At 37.3% G+C, this 19,088-nt stretch overlaps 1 protein-coding gene across 5 annotated transcripts in view; it reads left to right on the plus strand.

Annotated features, from left to right (window-relative positions):
• The window catches only part of uxs1 (UDP-glucuronate decarboxylase 1), a 115,134-nt gene that overhangs the window by 42,585 nt on the left and 53,461 nt on the right, over positions 1 to 19,088 (plus strand). For all 5 annotated transcript variants that reach the window (XR_012384853.1, XR_012384855.1, XR_012384854.1 and 2 more), the window contains exons 7-8: positions 10,374 to 10,478; positions 14,344 to 14,403. Coding sequence is in view for 1 of the 5 variants with exons in the window: in NM_173242.2 (NP_775349.2) it covers positions 10,374 to 10,478; positions 14,344 to 14,403 (165 nt within the window). In the remaining 4 variants the exon portion in view is untranslated. The remainder of the gene's footprint in view (positions 1 to 10,373; positions 10,479 to 14,343; positions 14,404 to 19,088) is intronic.

Here is a 19,088-nt window from a genome sequence, read left to right on the forward strand (position 1 = left end):
GCACAAATCCAATAAATGTCATGTCATGTCAAGTGCAATGGAAAAATGACTACTTCACAGTCTTCTTCTTCATTTGAAGTAAAACAAACGAAAACAAAAACAAATTGGAGACATTCTCTTAAAGGGCACCTAGGTTACCCCTTTTTTCAGATTTAATACAAGTCTTATGCGTCTCTAGAATGTGTATATAAAGTTTCAGATCAAAATACCCATCAGATTTTTCATTATACCTTTTACAAGATGCTGTTTTATACTGATTTCCAGCAGGGGGTGGTTTTGTCGTACTGCGCCTTTAAGACGATTCTTTCCCGCCCACTTTCTCGCCCACTACATGCCTCCTCCCTCAGCTGCGTCAGACAACAGACAGACTTAAAGGAAGAAGGTCTCACGTAGCGTTTGTGAGATACTACAGTAAGAACTAACCTTTACTAATCAGTATTGTGAAGTTGCATTGATGAGTCACACACAATATCGTTACAAAGTTAACGCGCACACACACACACACACACACACCACAGATGACACACACACAGGCAGGCAGGCAGACAGAGCGCACTTAGCTTAGTTAAGGCTAACCTCAAGTACTGTGTGGATATCTGTTATGCTAATGTACAAAATAAACCTGATTTAACTTCCACAAACCGGGTTTGAAGCGTCTTCTTTTATAATTGTTCTGACGCGGCTGTGCTGATGAAGTAAAGCTGAAGTAAAACGCTGTAATTAATTACACACATACTCTGTTTTAAAACACTTTAAACATGTGAAACTTACTCTTAATCACATTTGATGATGATTGCTGATCCTAGCGAACAGAACAGACCTTTTATTCCCGGTTGCTTTGCGTATGTCTGCCTGGTCTTGTTGACATATACACGCGACTACCAGAACATGTTAATGCGCGCAGCTGTCAATCAATTCGGTGGGCGGGGGGATCGCACACCTACGTAATGGTGTGATCGATTTGAAAACAGCTCCAATTGGCCGACCCTTTTTTTGTAGTTAAATTGAAAAATAAAGGACTGGGTGTGTTCATATCACCCCAGTATGACGGTCTATACACTATACAAACACACAGTCTGTCCAAACAGCTTGAAAAGTAGATTTTTTACCATAGGTGCCCTTTAATGTTTGAGAAATATTATCCTGAAAACATAGATATGCTAAAACTAATGAAAAAACATTAGATAAAACAAAAAGCCAGACAAACAAAACTACATTAGATAAGACAAAAATCCAAATAACAATAAATAATGTGTATATATATATATATATATATATATATATATATATATATATATATATATATATATATATATATATATATATATATATATATAAAATTTAATTAATGTAATTGAAAATAAGACACACTGATTATAAAAACACTGATTTATAAAATGCCAATTATAAAAAGAAGGGATGATAGAAAGATAACTATAACTGCACGAAAGTTAAAAAGTAGATTTGTTGCAATGAAATACAAAAATGTGAATACCAGAAACTGATAAATTCTCTGAAACACAAAGATTTCTCATTCACTGAGGGATCAGGGCTGCTAGTGTCTATTAAATCCACTGCTGATTGCAAGGTCTTTCTAGAAAGAAAGGGAGTGTTCTAAAGAAAATTGTTCTGGGAACTGCGAGGACTCTTAAAGACAGAGGAAAATGATTTAAACTCATCTTACTTTTTGTAAGATTTTAAAGTTTTGAAAGTTCAAGATGTTCCAAGATACAAAACTAAAAATCAGTAAAAAGGAGGCAGCTTCCATGAATTTGGTTTGAATTAAGGACAGTGACTGTCAGCGGACAGCAATGGATGCATGAATAAAGTGAAGATAAGCTTAGAGGAGCACAGCTCATTCTTTGAGAGTCTTGGAGTAGAGCTGGTGCTCCACCACATAGAGAGAGGCCAGTTGAGTTGGCTCGGGCATATGTTTCTGATATCTACACAGGGAAGTGTTTTAGGCTTGTCTCACTGAGAAAAAGGACCTAGGATATGATGGAGAGTCTCTTGGCTTCTCTGGGAATGCCTCAGAATCCTTCCAGAGGAGCTGGAGCAAATATTTGGGGAAAAGGAAGTTTGGGGTTCTCTCGCGAAACTGCTGCTCTTGTGACCCGGACAAGCAGTAGATGATATGTATTCACAGCCTTTGCTCAATGCTTTGTTGATGCACCTTTGGTAGCAATTACAAGTCTTTTTGAATACCATGCCACAAGCTTGGCACACCTGTCTTTGGAAATTTTTGCCCATTCCTCTTTGCAGTACCTCTAAAGCTCTATCAGGTTGGATGGGAAGCGATGGTCTACAGCCATTTTCAGATCTCTCCAGAGATGTTCAATAGGATTTAGATCTGGGCTCTGGCTAGGCCACTCAAGGACATTCACAGAGTTGTTGTGTAGCCACCCCATTGATATTTTGGTGGTGTGCTTTGAGTCGTTGTCCTGCTAGAAGATGAACTGTCACCCCAGTCTGAGATCAAGAACACTGAACAGGTTTTCATTCAGGATGTCTCTGTACATTGCTGCATTCATCTTTCCCTCTCTCATGACTAGTCTTCCAGTTCCTGCTGCTGAAAAACATCCCCACAGGATGATGCTGCCACCACCATGCTTCACTGTAGGGATGGTATTAGCGTGGTGATGAGCGGTGCCAGGTTTCTTCAAACTTAACGCCTGGCATTCATTCCAAAGAGTTCAATTTTAGTCTCATCAGACCAGAGAATTTTTTTTCTTATGGTCTGAGAGACCATCAGATGCCTTTTGGCAAATTCCAGGCAGGGAGTGTCTATCATACAGGCCTGAATGGTGGATTGCTGCACAGATGGTTGTCCTTCTGTAAGTTTCTCCTCTCTCCACAGAAGAATGTTGTAGCTCAGACAGAGTGACCATCGGGTTATTGATCACCTATCTGACTAATGCCCTTCTCTACCATTCACTCAGCTTAGATGGCCAGCCAGCTCCAGGAAGAGTGGTTCCAAACATCTTCCTCTTACGGATGATGGAGGCCGCTGTGCTCAGTGGAACTTTCAGAGCAACAGAAATTTTTCTGTAACCTTCCCGAGCCTTGTACCTTGAGACAATCCTGTCTCTGAGGTCTACAGACAACTCTTTTTGTCTTCATACTTGGTTTGTGCTTTGACATGCACTGTCAACCCTGGAACCTTACAGGTGTATGCCTTCTCAAATCATGTCCAATCAACAGAATTGACCACAGATGAAATCCTATTAAGCAGCTTAAACACCTAAGAATAATCAGTGGAAACAGAATATACCTGAGCTCAATTTAGAGCTTTTCGGCAAGGGCTGTGAATACTTCTATAGATGTGTTTTTTCAGGGTTTGTATTTTTAATAAATTTGAAACAATAATAATAAAAAAATATAATAAATCATTATGGGGTATTGTGTGTAGAATGGTGACGAAATAAGTTAATTTAATCCATTTTGGAATAAGGCTGTAACATAAAAAATTGGAAAAGTAAAGCACTATCAATACTTTCCAGATGCACTGTACAAAACCTGAAAGAAAATCACATGTACATTAGTATTCATAGCCTTTGCCGTGAAGCTCTAAACTGAGACATGCCAGAGTAAAATACAGTATAATGCTTTATAGTTAGGCCAAGCAGGCTAATTTACTTGTTCATCATCGTCTTCTGTGGTAGACTTCTATGGTAACTATGCATATATCCCTGGACCCTTCGATACAAAAGCATCTTACTTCATACATTGTAAATGTCATTTGCACATAACGTGCATTTGGCAACCAAAACAATCTGCGGCATATGGGTTAGTTTGATGACAGTTTTATGGGTTGTTGCTAGAAGAGATACAGCTGTGGCCAGAACTTAATGAGAAATACATTAATTGTATTTTTTTTAACAACTACCCCCGCCCCAACCCTATACCTACTCCTCACAGTAATGTAGAACATAGGGAAAACTATTTTTATTATTTATTAAATTAGCCATTAAATTTTATTTTATTACTGTCTATCCCTACCCCAACCTTAAGTCTACCTCTCTCAGTAATGTAAAAAATATTAATTGTTTTTGTAGTGTCACACAAATTATGCTATTTAATGTAGACCTAGGGCTCTATTTTGACGGTCCATGCGCAGAGCGCAAAACGCAGGGTGCAAACGCTTTCAGGGCGTGTCAGAACGCAATTTGCTAATTTACGTACGGGAAAATCCACTCTGCGCCAGGCCGTATGATCTAAAAGGGTTGAGTTTATTTTCTTAATAAGATATAGGTATGTTTTGAGAATAAACCAATTAGAGTCTCATCTCCCATTCCCCTTAAGAGCCAGCTGCATTGCGCCAAGAGCGCATTCGCTATTTACAGGCCGTAAAGTAAGTCTAAGTGGAAAAACTGAGCATTTCACTAGCAAACAGTTAACAGTTAACAGTTTTTTTTAACAGAAAACTGTTAAACAGAGCATCTACTGCGTGAGAATGAGAGATAATGGATCACTTTCACTTTTGCTCTTGGATAGGGAAACCTTTACACACAGACATCAATTAGCCTATAAATAATTAATTGCGTTTGTTAAGCGCAAATATTTGTTTCAAAACTATTTCAAAATTCAGTTCTAATTTCCAGCAAACGAATAAATGAACAATATTAACGAAGTGTGTTCAAAAACCTGAGTTATATCCTAAAACACATGCTGTGCCCCTTATTGTCTAAAACCTGACAGGTGGGCAAATCTAAGCTTGTTTTTGATAAAACAAATATAAATATGGATATAATAAATAATAATGCTAATAATAATAACATTATACAAAAGCAAATTGTTATGAATGAACTGAAAAAGCCTCCCGAGATGAAGAAGACATAAAAGCAGTGATTTTTATATTCATGTAGGCTAGAAAATAATATGTTTTGTAATATTTTAATCCTTTATATTTATATTCTATATCTATTCTTATTATATCTTATATATATCCTTAATATTTACATTTTTTCATATGTAAAGATATTTGCCTATTGCTCTCTTGTGCGTATTAAGCAGTGCGTAAGCGAGGCGTAACTCTGCGCCGGAGTTTAGACCGGGTTTGTTTTGGTCTAATGAAAAATTTATTATAGTTTCTTTATAGCAACGCGCCAGCAATGCGCCTCAGAACGCCTTCCCTTTTAGACCAGAAAGCCTATGAGCGCACACATGAGCGCTAATGTATTTGCTAGTTAAACAGCATAGCGCAACGCCTCAAAACGACTCTTGCGCCAAGCTGAAACTCTTGCGCCGTACCTTGAGCCACATTGCGACGGGTGTATGATAGGGCCCCTTGACTTTCTTGGATCTAAGTGTCAAAATTAAAGTTTTATCCAACAGCCAGGATAATTTTTAAAACAGTGACTGTGTTCTTCCGACAGAAAGACTTTTACACTGAGCATGGCTTGAGGGTGAGTAAATTATGGGGTAATTTTCATTTTTGGGTGAACCATTCCCTTAATGGTGGGTTCCAGAATGTTTTCTGAGGCTACTGGCCGACAGTGGAAACAGTATGATTTTGCTGTTGCTGATGGAGGTCTGATGATTTTGGCCCTGACCTGACAGTATAAAAGCGGCTAGTAGATCTGTCTGCGCCTCTTAGTCAGGTAGCATCTCACCTTCAAGGAGAGGTGACAGGATGGCTTGTCGAAAACAATTCCTGCTATGTCTATAATGGAAAATCTCAGCTGCTGGCTTCAACCCCTGAAGAGTACGGGTGGAACACTCAACTGTGAGATTAGCCACATTCACAGAAAAGGCCCGTTAAATTACAGTCAAAATTGCCTGATTACTTTTTCGATAAATGCACCACAGTTATTCACAAGCAATCTAGTATTCATATTGAAACCTGTGCACGTCAAAATATCATTACAAATCTAAGATGGCACTTGCTGGAAAAAGTATGTAAACAGGAGCATTATTCAGTGTGTGTCCAGATTTACAGCATTAGAGCAGATCATCGGCATCATATTTGCTGGTGTTTGCTAGATTTCTTGTGTTGTTTTGCAGTGAATACAGTCAGGAAAATAAGTATTGAACAGGTCACCATTTTCTCAGAAAACACATTTTTAAAAGTGCTGTTGACTTCAACTTTTCACCGGATGTTGATGGAAACCTAAAACATTCATAAATGCAAAGAAATCAAATTTAATTAGTTTACAAATGAACGTATGTGCAATAAAATGAAATGACACAGGGGAAAAGTATTGAACACATGAAGAAAGGGAGGTGTAGAAAGGCAGTGAAAGCCCAGACAGCAGCTGAAATCTCTCAGTAGTTATTCAGTAACCCTCTGCCCTTCATCAGCGTAAATTAATATCAGCTGCTTCAGTCCAACATCTAGATTAGCAGGATGATGAAGTGAAACCAGAGTGGACATTTCAGCAAGACAATGATCCAAAACACAGCCAAGGAAGCTCTCAAATGCTTTCAGAGCACTGACAGAACCGCATGGGATGTCATTCCCTCGCTGTAAATACTAGCTCTCCCAGTTTTTTCTGCCACCTCTCTGCACGCGCATCCTGAGGGCTCTATTTTGACGGTCCATGCGCAAAACGCAGTGCGCAAACGCTTTCAGGCCGTGTCAGGACGCGTTTTTGCTAATTTAAGGACGGGAAATCTGCCTTGCGCTTCGGCGCATGGTCTAAAAGGGTTGAGTTTATTTTCGTAATGAGTTATAGGTGTGTTTAGAGAATAAACCAATTAGAGTCTCATCTCCCATTCCCTTTAAGAGTCAGCTGCGTCGCGCCGAGAGCGCATTCGCTATTTACAGGACGCAAAGTAAGTCTAAGTGGAAAAATGAGCATTTCACAAGCAAACAGTTAACAGTTTTTTAACAGAAAACTGTTAAACAGAGCATCTACTGCGTGAGAATGAGAGATATTGGTTCACTTTCACTTTCGCTCTTGGATAGGGGAAACCTTTACGCACAGACATCAATTACTCTATAAATAAATACTTTTGTTTGTTAAGCGCAAATATTTGTTTCAAAACTATTTCTAAATTCAGTTCTAATTTCCAGCAAACGAATAAATGAACAATAATAACAAAATGTGCTCAAAAACCTGAGTTATATCCTAAAACACATGCTGTGCCCCATATGGTCTAAAACCTGACAGGTGGGCAAATCTAAGCTTGTTTTTAATAAAAAAAAATATAAATATGGATATATTAAATAATACTGCTAATAATAATAACATTATCCAAAAGCAAATTGTTATGAATGAACTGAAAAAGCCTCCCGAGATGAAGAAGACATAAAAGCAGTGTTTTTTTTATATTTAGGCTAGAAAATAATAAGTTTTGTAATATTTTAATCCTTTATATTTATATTCTATATCTATTCTTATTATATCCTATATATATCCTTAATATTTACATTTTTTCATATGTAAAGATATTTGCCTATTGCTCTCTTGTGCGTATTAAGCAGTGCGTAAGCTAGGCGCAACTCTGCGCCGGAGTTTAGACCGGGTTAGTTTTGGTCTAATGAAAAATCTATTATAGATTCTCAAAATAGCAACGCGCCAGCAGTCCGCCTCAGAACGCCTTCCTTTTTAGACCAGAACGCCTATGGGCGCACACATGAGCGCTAATACATTTGCTATTTAAACAGCGTAGCGCAACGCCTCAAAACGACTCTTGCGCCAAGCTTAAACTACCAAAAGACTACTGCGTCACGCCTTGCGCCACACTGCGCCGGGTGTATGACAGGGCCCTCAAAGTTACAAACATGGTAATTCGTCTATACCATTGATTTATAAGAAAACAAGTTTAAATGTACAGTATATGTGAGGTTTCTGCCCAGCAGCAATGGTCAACAGTTTAGCAAACTAAACATATAGTGTAGTTTTTAAGATTCTCAAATTGAAAACTTTCATTAAGATGTTGACATTTATACCAAGTAACACAACACATTTGACATTTAAACTAGTAACTAAGAAAATGAACATCTACATTGTGATCTTTTAGACTTAGATATGACATTTGGGATGTTTATAACAATCTCTAATAGCAATAATAATATACATTTTCAAGGTGTTTGTGGGACACTGAAAATTCTAAATAGATGTCACACTGGTTTATTATAATAAATCCAGTCAAATTACTGTGATAAAAAGGTCAGTAAATAGTCTGTCAGTAGTCACTTTGGCTCTAGTCTCAGCCTACTGAGAGCATGCCTGGCTGCTTCCGTGAGTCAGGATGAACAGCTTTTTCAAAATCAGTTCCTCCGAGGATAAAAACTTGAAGTGTTTGCCGCTGAATCTGTGCAAGAGCTTCAAATGTTTAGCTTGAGGCGCCTAAGCCTGCAAATAAAATAACACAATTGTCCTCAGGCACTCTCTGTTGATTTAGCTGTTTTTATTTGTTATGCTGATTCTTATTTCTTCTGTAGGGATAGAAGTTTTGAGACTGATTGATTATCTGTCTGTGGCTTTTGAGTTGCCTCATTTCAGTCGATCTGGAGTTTGAATGACTAAACACTAAGTATAAAATTCTATTTTCTTTTTGGTGATCAACCGAAAGCTGGAAACTCAAAAGCCACAGACAGATAATCAATCAGGCTTCAATAAGTCTATTTTTTGATTCCACATTAACATCAACAGTGTATTAAACAGGTGGCCATATTTGGTTCATTTACCAGCAGGTCCTTGGCCTAAAAAAGTTTGAAGACTTCCAAGAGTGGACCTTAAAAGATTTTTGTTCCTCTTTGCCAACTAAATCATAGCACCAGCATGTCTCAGCATGTTTTGATTTTTCATTCCTTTTCAGCCTCAGTCAGCTACTCATTTGACTCATCTCCTTCCTCGGCTCTTTTTAATTGATCTCTTCATATCAATGCAATCTAGGTTGTGCAGCATGAATGAGAACTTGGCAGCTTGTTCTGTTTGTTCCGCATCCATTATATTGACTTTCCTTTGCTTTGTCTGTGTGTATGAAATCCTTTCTTTTTTTTTGGCCGATACTCATCTCTCTGCAGACACCTGCTGGCATTTTGCTTGGACCTGGCAGACAGACTTTACTTTGGGAGAAACGCTTAATACTTTATTACCTGCGACTCGTTTGTGTTCTGACCACATGTGCTTGGCTGTACACTGTATCAATAAAGTGTTTAGACTTTTAAAAACACTGCTGTAACACACAGAGACGCTAAGCATCGTTCTTATGACGTTTTTCAACATAAGGGAAAACACAAAATACGTCCAAACACTTCAGTTATAGTCCGTGTTAGTAAATGCAAGGCTGTTGGTGAAATCCAGGCATAACACTCTGACAACTCTTTAGATGACTGTTCTAGAGCCTACAGCTTATCAATCTGTCAGATTGTGAAGGGCATTACAGCTGTAAATGACATTATAAATGATCTTAAGTCAGACAAAAACATTTAAGAGATGGTATATAAGTATATAATTTCACTCAACTGGGAAATGGAGGCCACGTGAATGGTTTGAGAGCACAATTAAGTGCACACAGCATCCCATATCATCTGATAATTGTAGAAATTAATCCCAAAAGGCAAGTGACTGTGTAAAGAAACATTAACCCAAATAAAAATACAATGTATATGCCGAGCTCAGCAGCTAATTAGCCGTAATCAGCTGAGGTGGCGAGCAGCGAGACCTAGGTGTCACTCAAGTGGCCACGCCCTTAATTATGCAAACTTAATATAACTTAATAAAAACGAAACGGATGAGTAATAAAAAAAAGTTCACCTCCCTCACCCTTTCTAACCTTCAGTTGTCATGAAGTTTAATCATGGTTATATGCACCAAAGCAATCTTTTGTACCAGGCTGTGAGCATGTTTTTATCAGCTGTAAAAATAGCCAAATTCCTATTGCAGTCAGAAATGACCTGGACTTCTTGGAGCCAGCCCCCCATGGAGAGTTGATGAATTGCCGTTTTAGTTACTTCCGTATTTGCTTCCCGAGGGAGAGAGGGAGGTTGCCGCTTGGTGTTTACCAAAGGATTTTTTTAAGCAGTGCGAGACGCAAAAAGCTTAAATATCATTTGCATTGCTCCAGTTTGTTCGGAAGAACACAGTTTGCTAACTTTAGATTCTAATTATATATTCATAGACTTGACTGTCTTTAGCCATAATACCCCCTCAGAACAATCATTTGCATTAAGAAGACAGCTCATTTGGTTGGGCATATGAATGGGCAGATGGTTGTCATGTATTTAGGCTGTTGCTTTGGATTAGCTTCATGGACAATTCAGTCTCTGTAATCTATGATCAGTTGGGTGACGTTTACATTGGTTTAAATGAAAGTGTGTGTTTTTTTCTGCCCAATCTGTTCTCGGACAAGAGGCATGGGGAAAGAGTCCAGTAAACTGTTCGTTTCTCACTTTAACTCTTTTTGTTCTCTTCTTTTCTCAGTTGACCAGATATATCATTTGGCCTCGCCTGCATCGCCACCGAACTACATGTACAATCCGATCAAGACACTAAAAACAAATACTATTGGTACTCTCAACATGCTAGGTAAGTATCACCCAGGAATGTACATTTTTTTCTTCCTTGACCTCAATTTCAGAACACAAATTGAGTGCAAAGTCAATGAAAAGTGCAGATTAAGTGTTATGGCTTTCTGCAGTGTGAGTTTGAGCTCTTTTACAGTTACATGAGGGAGCGGATGCAAATATTGATTAGATGTTCCATTTTCAACATGGTTGTTTCTTTCCTGTGTTCAACAATTAATCACTCAGTTATTTTCATACAGTTCTGCGCACTGCAAAATGGAGAATCAGTTTGTTGAACTAAAAACACTGATTTTAGGAAATTTCATTAAATGGCAGCCCAGAGTCCTGAACTTAACCTGATTGAAATTTGATGTAAAATTCTTGATAACAAAGTTATGGCCAAGAAGCCCACTAAAATCAGTTCTCTGCTGCGACCTTGGTTCATTAAAGTGTCTTCCATAGTTTACACTGTTAGATAAGTAATGCCATTTAGTGTTAATTACAAAGATTACATTATTTCTGAAAAAAATACAATAAAAAATCAAGTCTTTGTAAAAAAATATTGATGAATTTACTCTGAAACTGCATATCAGACGTCAACTACTGGGCAAAATATGTTTAAAATATCACTAAATGTTTATGGACAAAATCGAACATCATAATGACGTGTGGTGGTTTAATGATGTTTTCTGCAGTGTGAGTTTGAGCTCTTTTACAGTTACATGAGAGAGCGACTTCAAATATTGATTAGCTGTTCCATTGTTGACAAGTTGTTTATTTTCTCGTGTCCATCACTCAATCAGCCAGTAATTTTCATGCCAGATGATGATTTTTGCCCACTGCAAAATGGTGGAAGCAGTTGCTTTAACTGAAAACATTGATATCAGGAAATTTCATGAAATGGCAGCCCCAGAGTCCTGAACCTAACCTTATTGAAATCTAATGTAAAATCCTTGATAACAAAGTTATGGCTTAAAAACCTACTAAAATCTGTTCTCTGCTGTGATCTGTGATCACTTCCATAGTTCAGAGTGAGAGACTAGTAATGTCCTGTAATGTTAATTATACAGATTACATTATTCCTTAAAAAAATAAACAAAAAATCAAGTCTTTGTAAATAGTATTAATACATTTAATCTGATACTCCATATCAGGTGTTAACTATTGGGCAAAAAGTATTTATGGACAAAAATCAAATATTATAATGACGTATCATGGTTTGAGCTCTTGTACAATTACATGAGAGAGCGGCTGCAAAAATTATTAATTAATTTATTAATCATGCTGGATGATGCAAAATGGTGGAAACAATTCCTTTAACTGAAAACATTCATATCAGGAAATTTCATAAGATGGCAGCCCAAAGTCCTGATCGTAACCTGATTGAAATCTGAGGTAAAATCCTTGATGACACCGTTATGGCTAAGAAACCTACTGAAATCAGTTCTCTGCTGTGATCTTTGTCCACTACAGTTTCTAACATAGTTCAGAGTGAGATTTTAGTAGTGTCTTGTAATATTAATTATAAAAATTACATTATTTCTAAAAAAAAAAAAAAGAAAATAGAAAAATTAAGTCTTTGTAAAAAGTATTAATCTATTTAATCTGACACTGCTTACGAGGTGTTATCTTGTTTCTGAAAGTAAAGGAAGAAAATTGAGTTTGTATGTTGTATGTGCTTTGTTTGGATATTTTAATTTTATTTTGTCACATGCTCTTCAAATTACTGAGCCTAATTGAATTAATTAGGTCTGAAATTTTACCTCAGGATATATCACTGATGACCATCCAAGATGTGGTGTTAGCAATCTTTAATTAGAGTATGTTTACAAGGTACCAGCTAAACATTTTAACTGATCATGAGCAAGGATTAAGCTGAAACACAAACTAACAAGGCTATCCAGTACTCAGTAAATTACACCAGATGTGAAAAGACAGTGTAATTCTGTTTGATATTTTACCTGTCATTTTTGAAAAGGTTAGACTGTTTCCACTGTGCACTTTCTGCGAAATCTTCATTCCAATGTCCATCGTTTGCAAGAAGCAGTTGCAAATCTTCTTCTTCTTTTATCATTTCTCAGTCGACATGTTCCATCTCATGCCTGCAATTACATATAATTGCTTTTTTGGGTTATTATTAAGTCCATATGGAATCTGTTCCACAGAAATGCAGCGCCTGTCATTCATAAAATTCTTGTGTGTTTAGTTAAATATATTGATTTTGCATTAGACTTCCAAGTTGGAATACACTACTGAAATGTACTCCAAAATAAACTAGAAAAAGTATGTATACAGTACATATTGACTGCTGTTTTCAGCTGCCTGTTCCTTTTAATAAAGAATTATTATGGGAACAGATTATTGACTTTTGAATACTTTGTCTGTTTCACAATGGTATGTTCTCATTTACATTAGTGTACGGTTTGTAAGCTACTACATTTTGACATTTGTATATGACATTATCTGCTTTATATGTTTTTTTTTTTTTTTTTTTTTTTTTTTTTTACAAAATGATAAACTGTTTAACGCTTTTTACTTCTCAAGCTAACCTTGTGTCTCATTCTGCAGTTAGTTTAGTTTGGTTAAAATAGCCAGTTTGGTTTAGTTTAGACTTCATTTAATGTAGTTCTATTTTTACTTTTACCTTTATTTTATGATAAACTTGTATAGGTGTGTGTGTGTGTGTGTGTGTGTGTGTGTGTATATATATATATATATATATATATATATATATATATATATATATATATATATATATATATATATATATATATATATAYATATATATATATATATATATATATATATATATATATATATATATATATATATATATATATATATATATATATATACATATATATATATACACACACACACACACACACACACACACACATATATATATATATATATATATATATATATATATATATATAAAATGACTTAATTTTATGTTTTGCAATAATTGTTAAGTAATAATGAATAATAATAAATGAATAATATAGCCTATATGCTCGTCGCGCAAGTTCATTATTAAAATATGTATGAAAAAAGCGATTCAAAAATATGCTAATTAAACGACGGTCTATAATAGGTTAGAACGAAATTTTTACAACCCTCTCCGTCAAATGAAAGGCAATGAGAAAGTCTAACGTGGCCTCTGCCACACACACACATACAGGCACGCACACACACAGACACTCACACACTGTCATGCGCTCGAGACAGTGGGTCCAGGCAGTCAGCGGGTCAGTAGCGGGTCAGTTTCACTTTCACACTTGTATTTAGCATTTTTAACAGATAAATCATTTGTTATGAATTAATAAATTATTCAGAATTAATACACCGCCGCCTGTGACGACGATGCCATTGTCCATCGCGATGTTTCATATGAGACATCGTACGATGCCACATTGGTCGACATCGCCCAACCCTAATGCACAGATTGCACTGTTGATCCTGAATGATATGTAGTCATTTATTTATTTTTTTGCAAACTTTCAGGGAAATTTATATCAAATATAAATTATAGATGCAGTTAATGGATTTTATTGTACATTCCGTGCATGTCCCATTGTAGCAGAATGGCCACCTGAATAGTTTTTCTCAGCCAGTCAAACCACTCAATCATAATAATGAGAATTTAACGCCTCAATTCAAGCGTTAAGCTGTGAAAGCAGTGCATTGTTGCACATCATTTTTTTCCTCATCTGATACACTGATATGGATGTCTTTGCTTTTTCACGCTGCAGCCTTTTTCTGATTGATGTCTGTTTGGTTGTTTGTGACTCACCCAATAGGAGCCATATTGATTGATGACTCAGTCTCTATCTGGTCAGATACAATTTAACAACTGATTTGCTCATCTTTCTCTCTGTCCACAGGATTGGCCAAGCGGGTTGGAGCGCGCCTGCTTCTTGCCTCCACGTCAGAAGTGTACGGAGGTATGTCTCCATTCATATGTTTTGTCAATATGACACTAAATATGCAAATACTCTTTGTATAGACCAGCTATCTTTCTTAAAATGCTTAGCTATGTTCTAAAGGGCTCTGTGTACTTAACTATCTAGTAAATTAACTTCATAAGGTGTTTTGTCATCAATCAATGGTGTCTGGAAGCCTTGCTCCTCCACTATTTAATTAATGCTAACAGTTTGTTTTTCTGTTTGTGTTTTTGCGGTTACACAAAAATGTAGGCTGAAGCATGTATTTCCAATGAGCCTGTGTTGGTTTCATCAGATATTTCTAGCCAGGCTGTATTAGCGTTATAGTTATATGGGTGTACCACTCCGCATTGAAATCAAAGGCTAGAAAAGAAAGTTAAGGCTTGCTTTTAGAGTGTATGAGACTGTCATTGGCAAGCTGTATGGATTTTCTTTTAGAATCTGAATTGTGGACAAAGGGATGTAGTTGAAGCTGCTTTTAGGACCACAGGAGAAATAATTGGTCCCTAAAGAAAGTAAAATTTTGTGGCCGTGAAATGGCAAGTCTGTTTGAACCAGAAGACCCAACGTGACCTCTTTCTTCCGCACCTTTTCTCACATCCTTCCAAGATTTATTTTTTACTGACCGAAGTGGAGATGCAATTAGGCATGGGCTGATAAAATAATTTATATCAAATCAAATCACTTTTATCGTCACATCATCAGCAGCACGTGTGCTATGATGAGTGAAAAGCTTGGGTGCTGACTCCAGACAGTACAAAACACAGATACAACGAAAGTGCAAAATATATATTCAGTGCAAATACAGCGACAATGTGAGATTGACAGCGATATGTACAATGAATAGGCGTCCACATAGTTGTAGGCAGTATTGTTTCAAGTATGGATTGGTTAAAGTGCAGTGGATGCTACATATTGATGGTGTGCAGTGAGGGGTATGGAAGAGTCTGTGTGTGGTGTGTTAAAGGGCCATGACACCCCCCACTTTCGGTTAAAGTCTACTTCAGAATTTTTTCAAAAGATGCATGATTAATGGGCGTGGAGCTCCGCGAGCATAGGGCAGGAGTGGGCGTGGCCAGCAGGGGAGAAGGGGAGCGAACAACTGTTGTTGTCAGTTAGCTCACAAATTGAGACAAACCGTGAGGAGACGCATGAGTTTATAGTTTTCAAAGTTAAATGCAAAAAAAAAAACAGTAATTTAATGCCCTGCTACATTTGTTATTCGTAATTTCATATACAGACAACCACAATTTATATCATTATAAAGATAATCGTGTTCATGTACACACTGTAAATGAGGACTTCTCCCTCAATCCCCGGGTCTGAATCATAGATCTAAATGCAGACTCAGTGCAGCAGGTCTCTTGCCCTGTCTATTTTAACCATTAGTCTTGCTGGTAATCTGGAGCATTTAGGCAAGCACAGCAGAACGGCGATGTGTCTGAATGTGAATGAACTCCTGATACAAGACAACATCCGCCATTTTCCAATTCTCGTGCTGCTCTCCCGACAAAAATGCTTGCATCACACACACAGCTTTGCTGTATGATCGGCCCTGACAGGATCGCGGGGAAAAACATGCAACAAACCCCGTGGATCATGGGAACAAACACATACGAGCCTTCATAAACGGCTACTGCGTGCCGTGGGTCCGTGTCTCACAGCTTGAGCTTGGCACTGGTCTGGCAGGTCTGCGTCTGCCTTGCCTTCGGAAACCACGTGCTCATGAATAATTAAGCAGCCGGCTCTTCTCATAGGATAAGAAAACTCCGCTTTGAATAATAATGAGAAACCGACGCGTCATCATTGCACTTGCAGTACTTCGATACGTCGCCGATTTTGATCCCGCCCCAAAAATTATTTTAAACCCCGAAACTGAAATTAGCTGACAAAAGCTCAAAATTATCCAGTTTTCCCCACAATTAAAGCTGACAGGTGCTCACATTGTCTTAACTGATTTTTTTTAGTTAGTTAGTTAGTCAGTTCAAGGATTATTCAATTCAATTCAATACAAATGTCAAATATTGAAGGATGTGATTTAATTGTAATGTAGTTCTCCTGACCCCATCTAAGCTTCAAAGGGCTCTTCATTTTAATTAGCATAAATTCCCATTCTCCAGTGTCCCATTCCCCAGTGTCTATATTCTTAATAAGCCAAGAACAATGAGCTGCATAAAAAACTCTTTAATAAAGAAGAGCAGTGTATTTGCGAACATAAATGAATGTGAGAACATACATCAGCCCATATGCAAGCCCTCTGCTATACTTCTGTTATTAATGGGTTTATGTAACTTGTGCATTTCAATATACTGTATGTATACCATCTTACAGCTGCGTCAACAACATATTATAGCTCACAATAACACCCAGTTATTATAATTTTTTTTTTTTTTTTTTGCATTGTGTCATTTCTGACAGGTTTATTTTAGATTGTTGCAGCGTTTGTATACTTTACTGACGTGTTCATTACCCATCTTGATTGTGACTCACAGCACTGTTATCACCGGGTTTCTGCCAAAGCTTTAGACTGTGCCCAGATTTTGTTTACCCTGATTATGGATATGATCTTTCCCCCTCATGCTTTGGAATTCATTTGTAAAATCTCCTCATTGATCCTTGTCAACACTACTCTACTTCCATTGTCAGTAAGCTCTGTCTAGCTGTTCAACTGTGGGATTTTAGCACCAATTAAAGTAACTATAACTGTAAAATGAAAATAATTGTTGTAGAATAGGAAAATCTACACTAACTGAACTAAATGCTGTCAGAATAATCGGTTAAGTTGACAGCTAATCAGAATCCACTTGGCTATTTAATGCAGCAGAGTACTTAGTTGCAGCATGTGTTTATAGTAAACTGAACAGTATTATTGGTTGGACTGGATGGTAATATAGTTATTTTATTATAGTACATTGTGCCCAGTTTGGCCCCTTTAAATACAAATTTATTGTGTTTGAGAAAATTTCGCAGTTGCCTCCTAATAATACAGTTGTATGCAAAAATTTAGGCCCCCCTCTGTGGCTGCATAATTATGTGTTCTTGCTTTTAACAGAAGATTACAGTAAAATGCCATTAGGTTTTTAGTGAAAGCTAGACAATGTCATGTTTTTCAGTCAGAAATATATAAGGGAGCATTACAGAGATGTGTGAAATTAAATTCAGACTGAAAAATAGGCTATGCAAAAGTTTGCGTGGATTTCAAAACTTTTAGTCACTTATTGCTGACTGATTACAACAAAAATTGATTTGAGTCACTCAGTGAACCTTAGCAATCTTTACAGAGGTGCAACCAATCATGAAAACAGACAATTACGATAGCTGATTGCTAGTTGAGCTTTTCCTTATTGTGAACCAGAAAGCAGCAACATGGGAACCTCAAAAGAACTTCCTAATGACTTAAAAACTAGGATAATTCACCAACATGAGTTGAAAGAAGGATGCAAAAAGCTCTCAAAGAGCTTTAAAGTCTCTATCTACACAGTCAGAACTATAGTAAGAAAATGGAAGGCTACAGGAACAGTTCTGGTAAAGGAAAGCTGTGATAAACCTAGAAAAACATCCTAAAGGCAAAAGCAAAGAATGATTAGAATGGTCACAGACAAACCAAAGACCACCTATAAAAGAGCTCCAGGAACATCTTGCTGCTAATATTGTCATTGTGCATCATCCCACAATTTAGCACACTCTTTACAAAGAACAGCTCAATTGAAGGTGATGCAGAAGAAGCCTTTTCTGTGTTCTGCCAACATGATGAGTCATTTGTGGCATGCTAAGGTTCATCTGGACAAGCCAGAATTATTTTGAAAAAATATACTGTGGAAAGATGCCACAACCACGGGCACGTTACATGGCAGAATAAGAACACAACATTACAGGAGAAGAACCTGCTCCCTACTGTAGAATATGGTGGAGGGTCCATCATGCTGTGCGGATGTGTGGCAAGCACAGAGTTAAAGGGCCATGACACCTTTTCCCTCAATCCCCGGGTATGAATGCAGACTCAGTGCAGCAGGTCTCTTGCCCTGTCTATAACCTTTAGCCCTGCTGGTAATCTTGAGAATTTAGGCAAACACAGCAGCACAGCGATGTGTCTAAATGTGAACGAACTCCTGATAAAAGGCAAAGTCCGCCATTATCCAATTCTCGTACTGCTCTCTGGACAAAAATGCTTGCTGCATTTAAAACAGCTTTGCTGTATTGGCCCTGAAAGCAATTGCGGGGAAAACATGCAACAAACCCCGTGGATCATGGAAACAAAAACATACGACCCTTCATTAACAGCTAAATACTCCGTGCCATGGGTCAGTGGATGCGGTCTCACCCAATCATTTATGTAGGATCTCACTGCTTGGCACTGGCAGGTCTGATAAGATAAGAAAACTCCGCTATGAATAATAATAGGAAACCGACGCGTCATCTTTGCACTTGCAGTTCTGTGCTACATCGCCGATTTTGATCCGCCCCTAAAATTATTATAAACCCGAAAGCTAAAATTAGCTGACAAAAGTTCCAAATTATGCAGTTTTCCCCACAATTAAAGCTAACAGGTGCTAACATTGTCTTAACTGATGCTCAACACACACAAATCAAAACAAAAAAAATCTCGAAAAAAGTACTCAAGGGTTTTGTGACCCTTTAAAGGTTGCATGGATTCCACCCATTATCAGCGGATTCTCAAGAACAAT

This window comes from Danio rerio, chromosome 9, assembly GCF_049306965.1.
Source record: "Danio rerio strain Tuebingen ecotype United States chromosome 9, GRCz12tu, whole genome shotgun sequence".
In the NCBI taxonomy this organism is placed as follows: domain Eukaryota; kingdom Metazoa; phylum Chordata; class Actinopteri; order Cypriniformes; family Danionidae; genus Danio; species Danio rerio.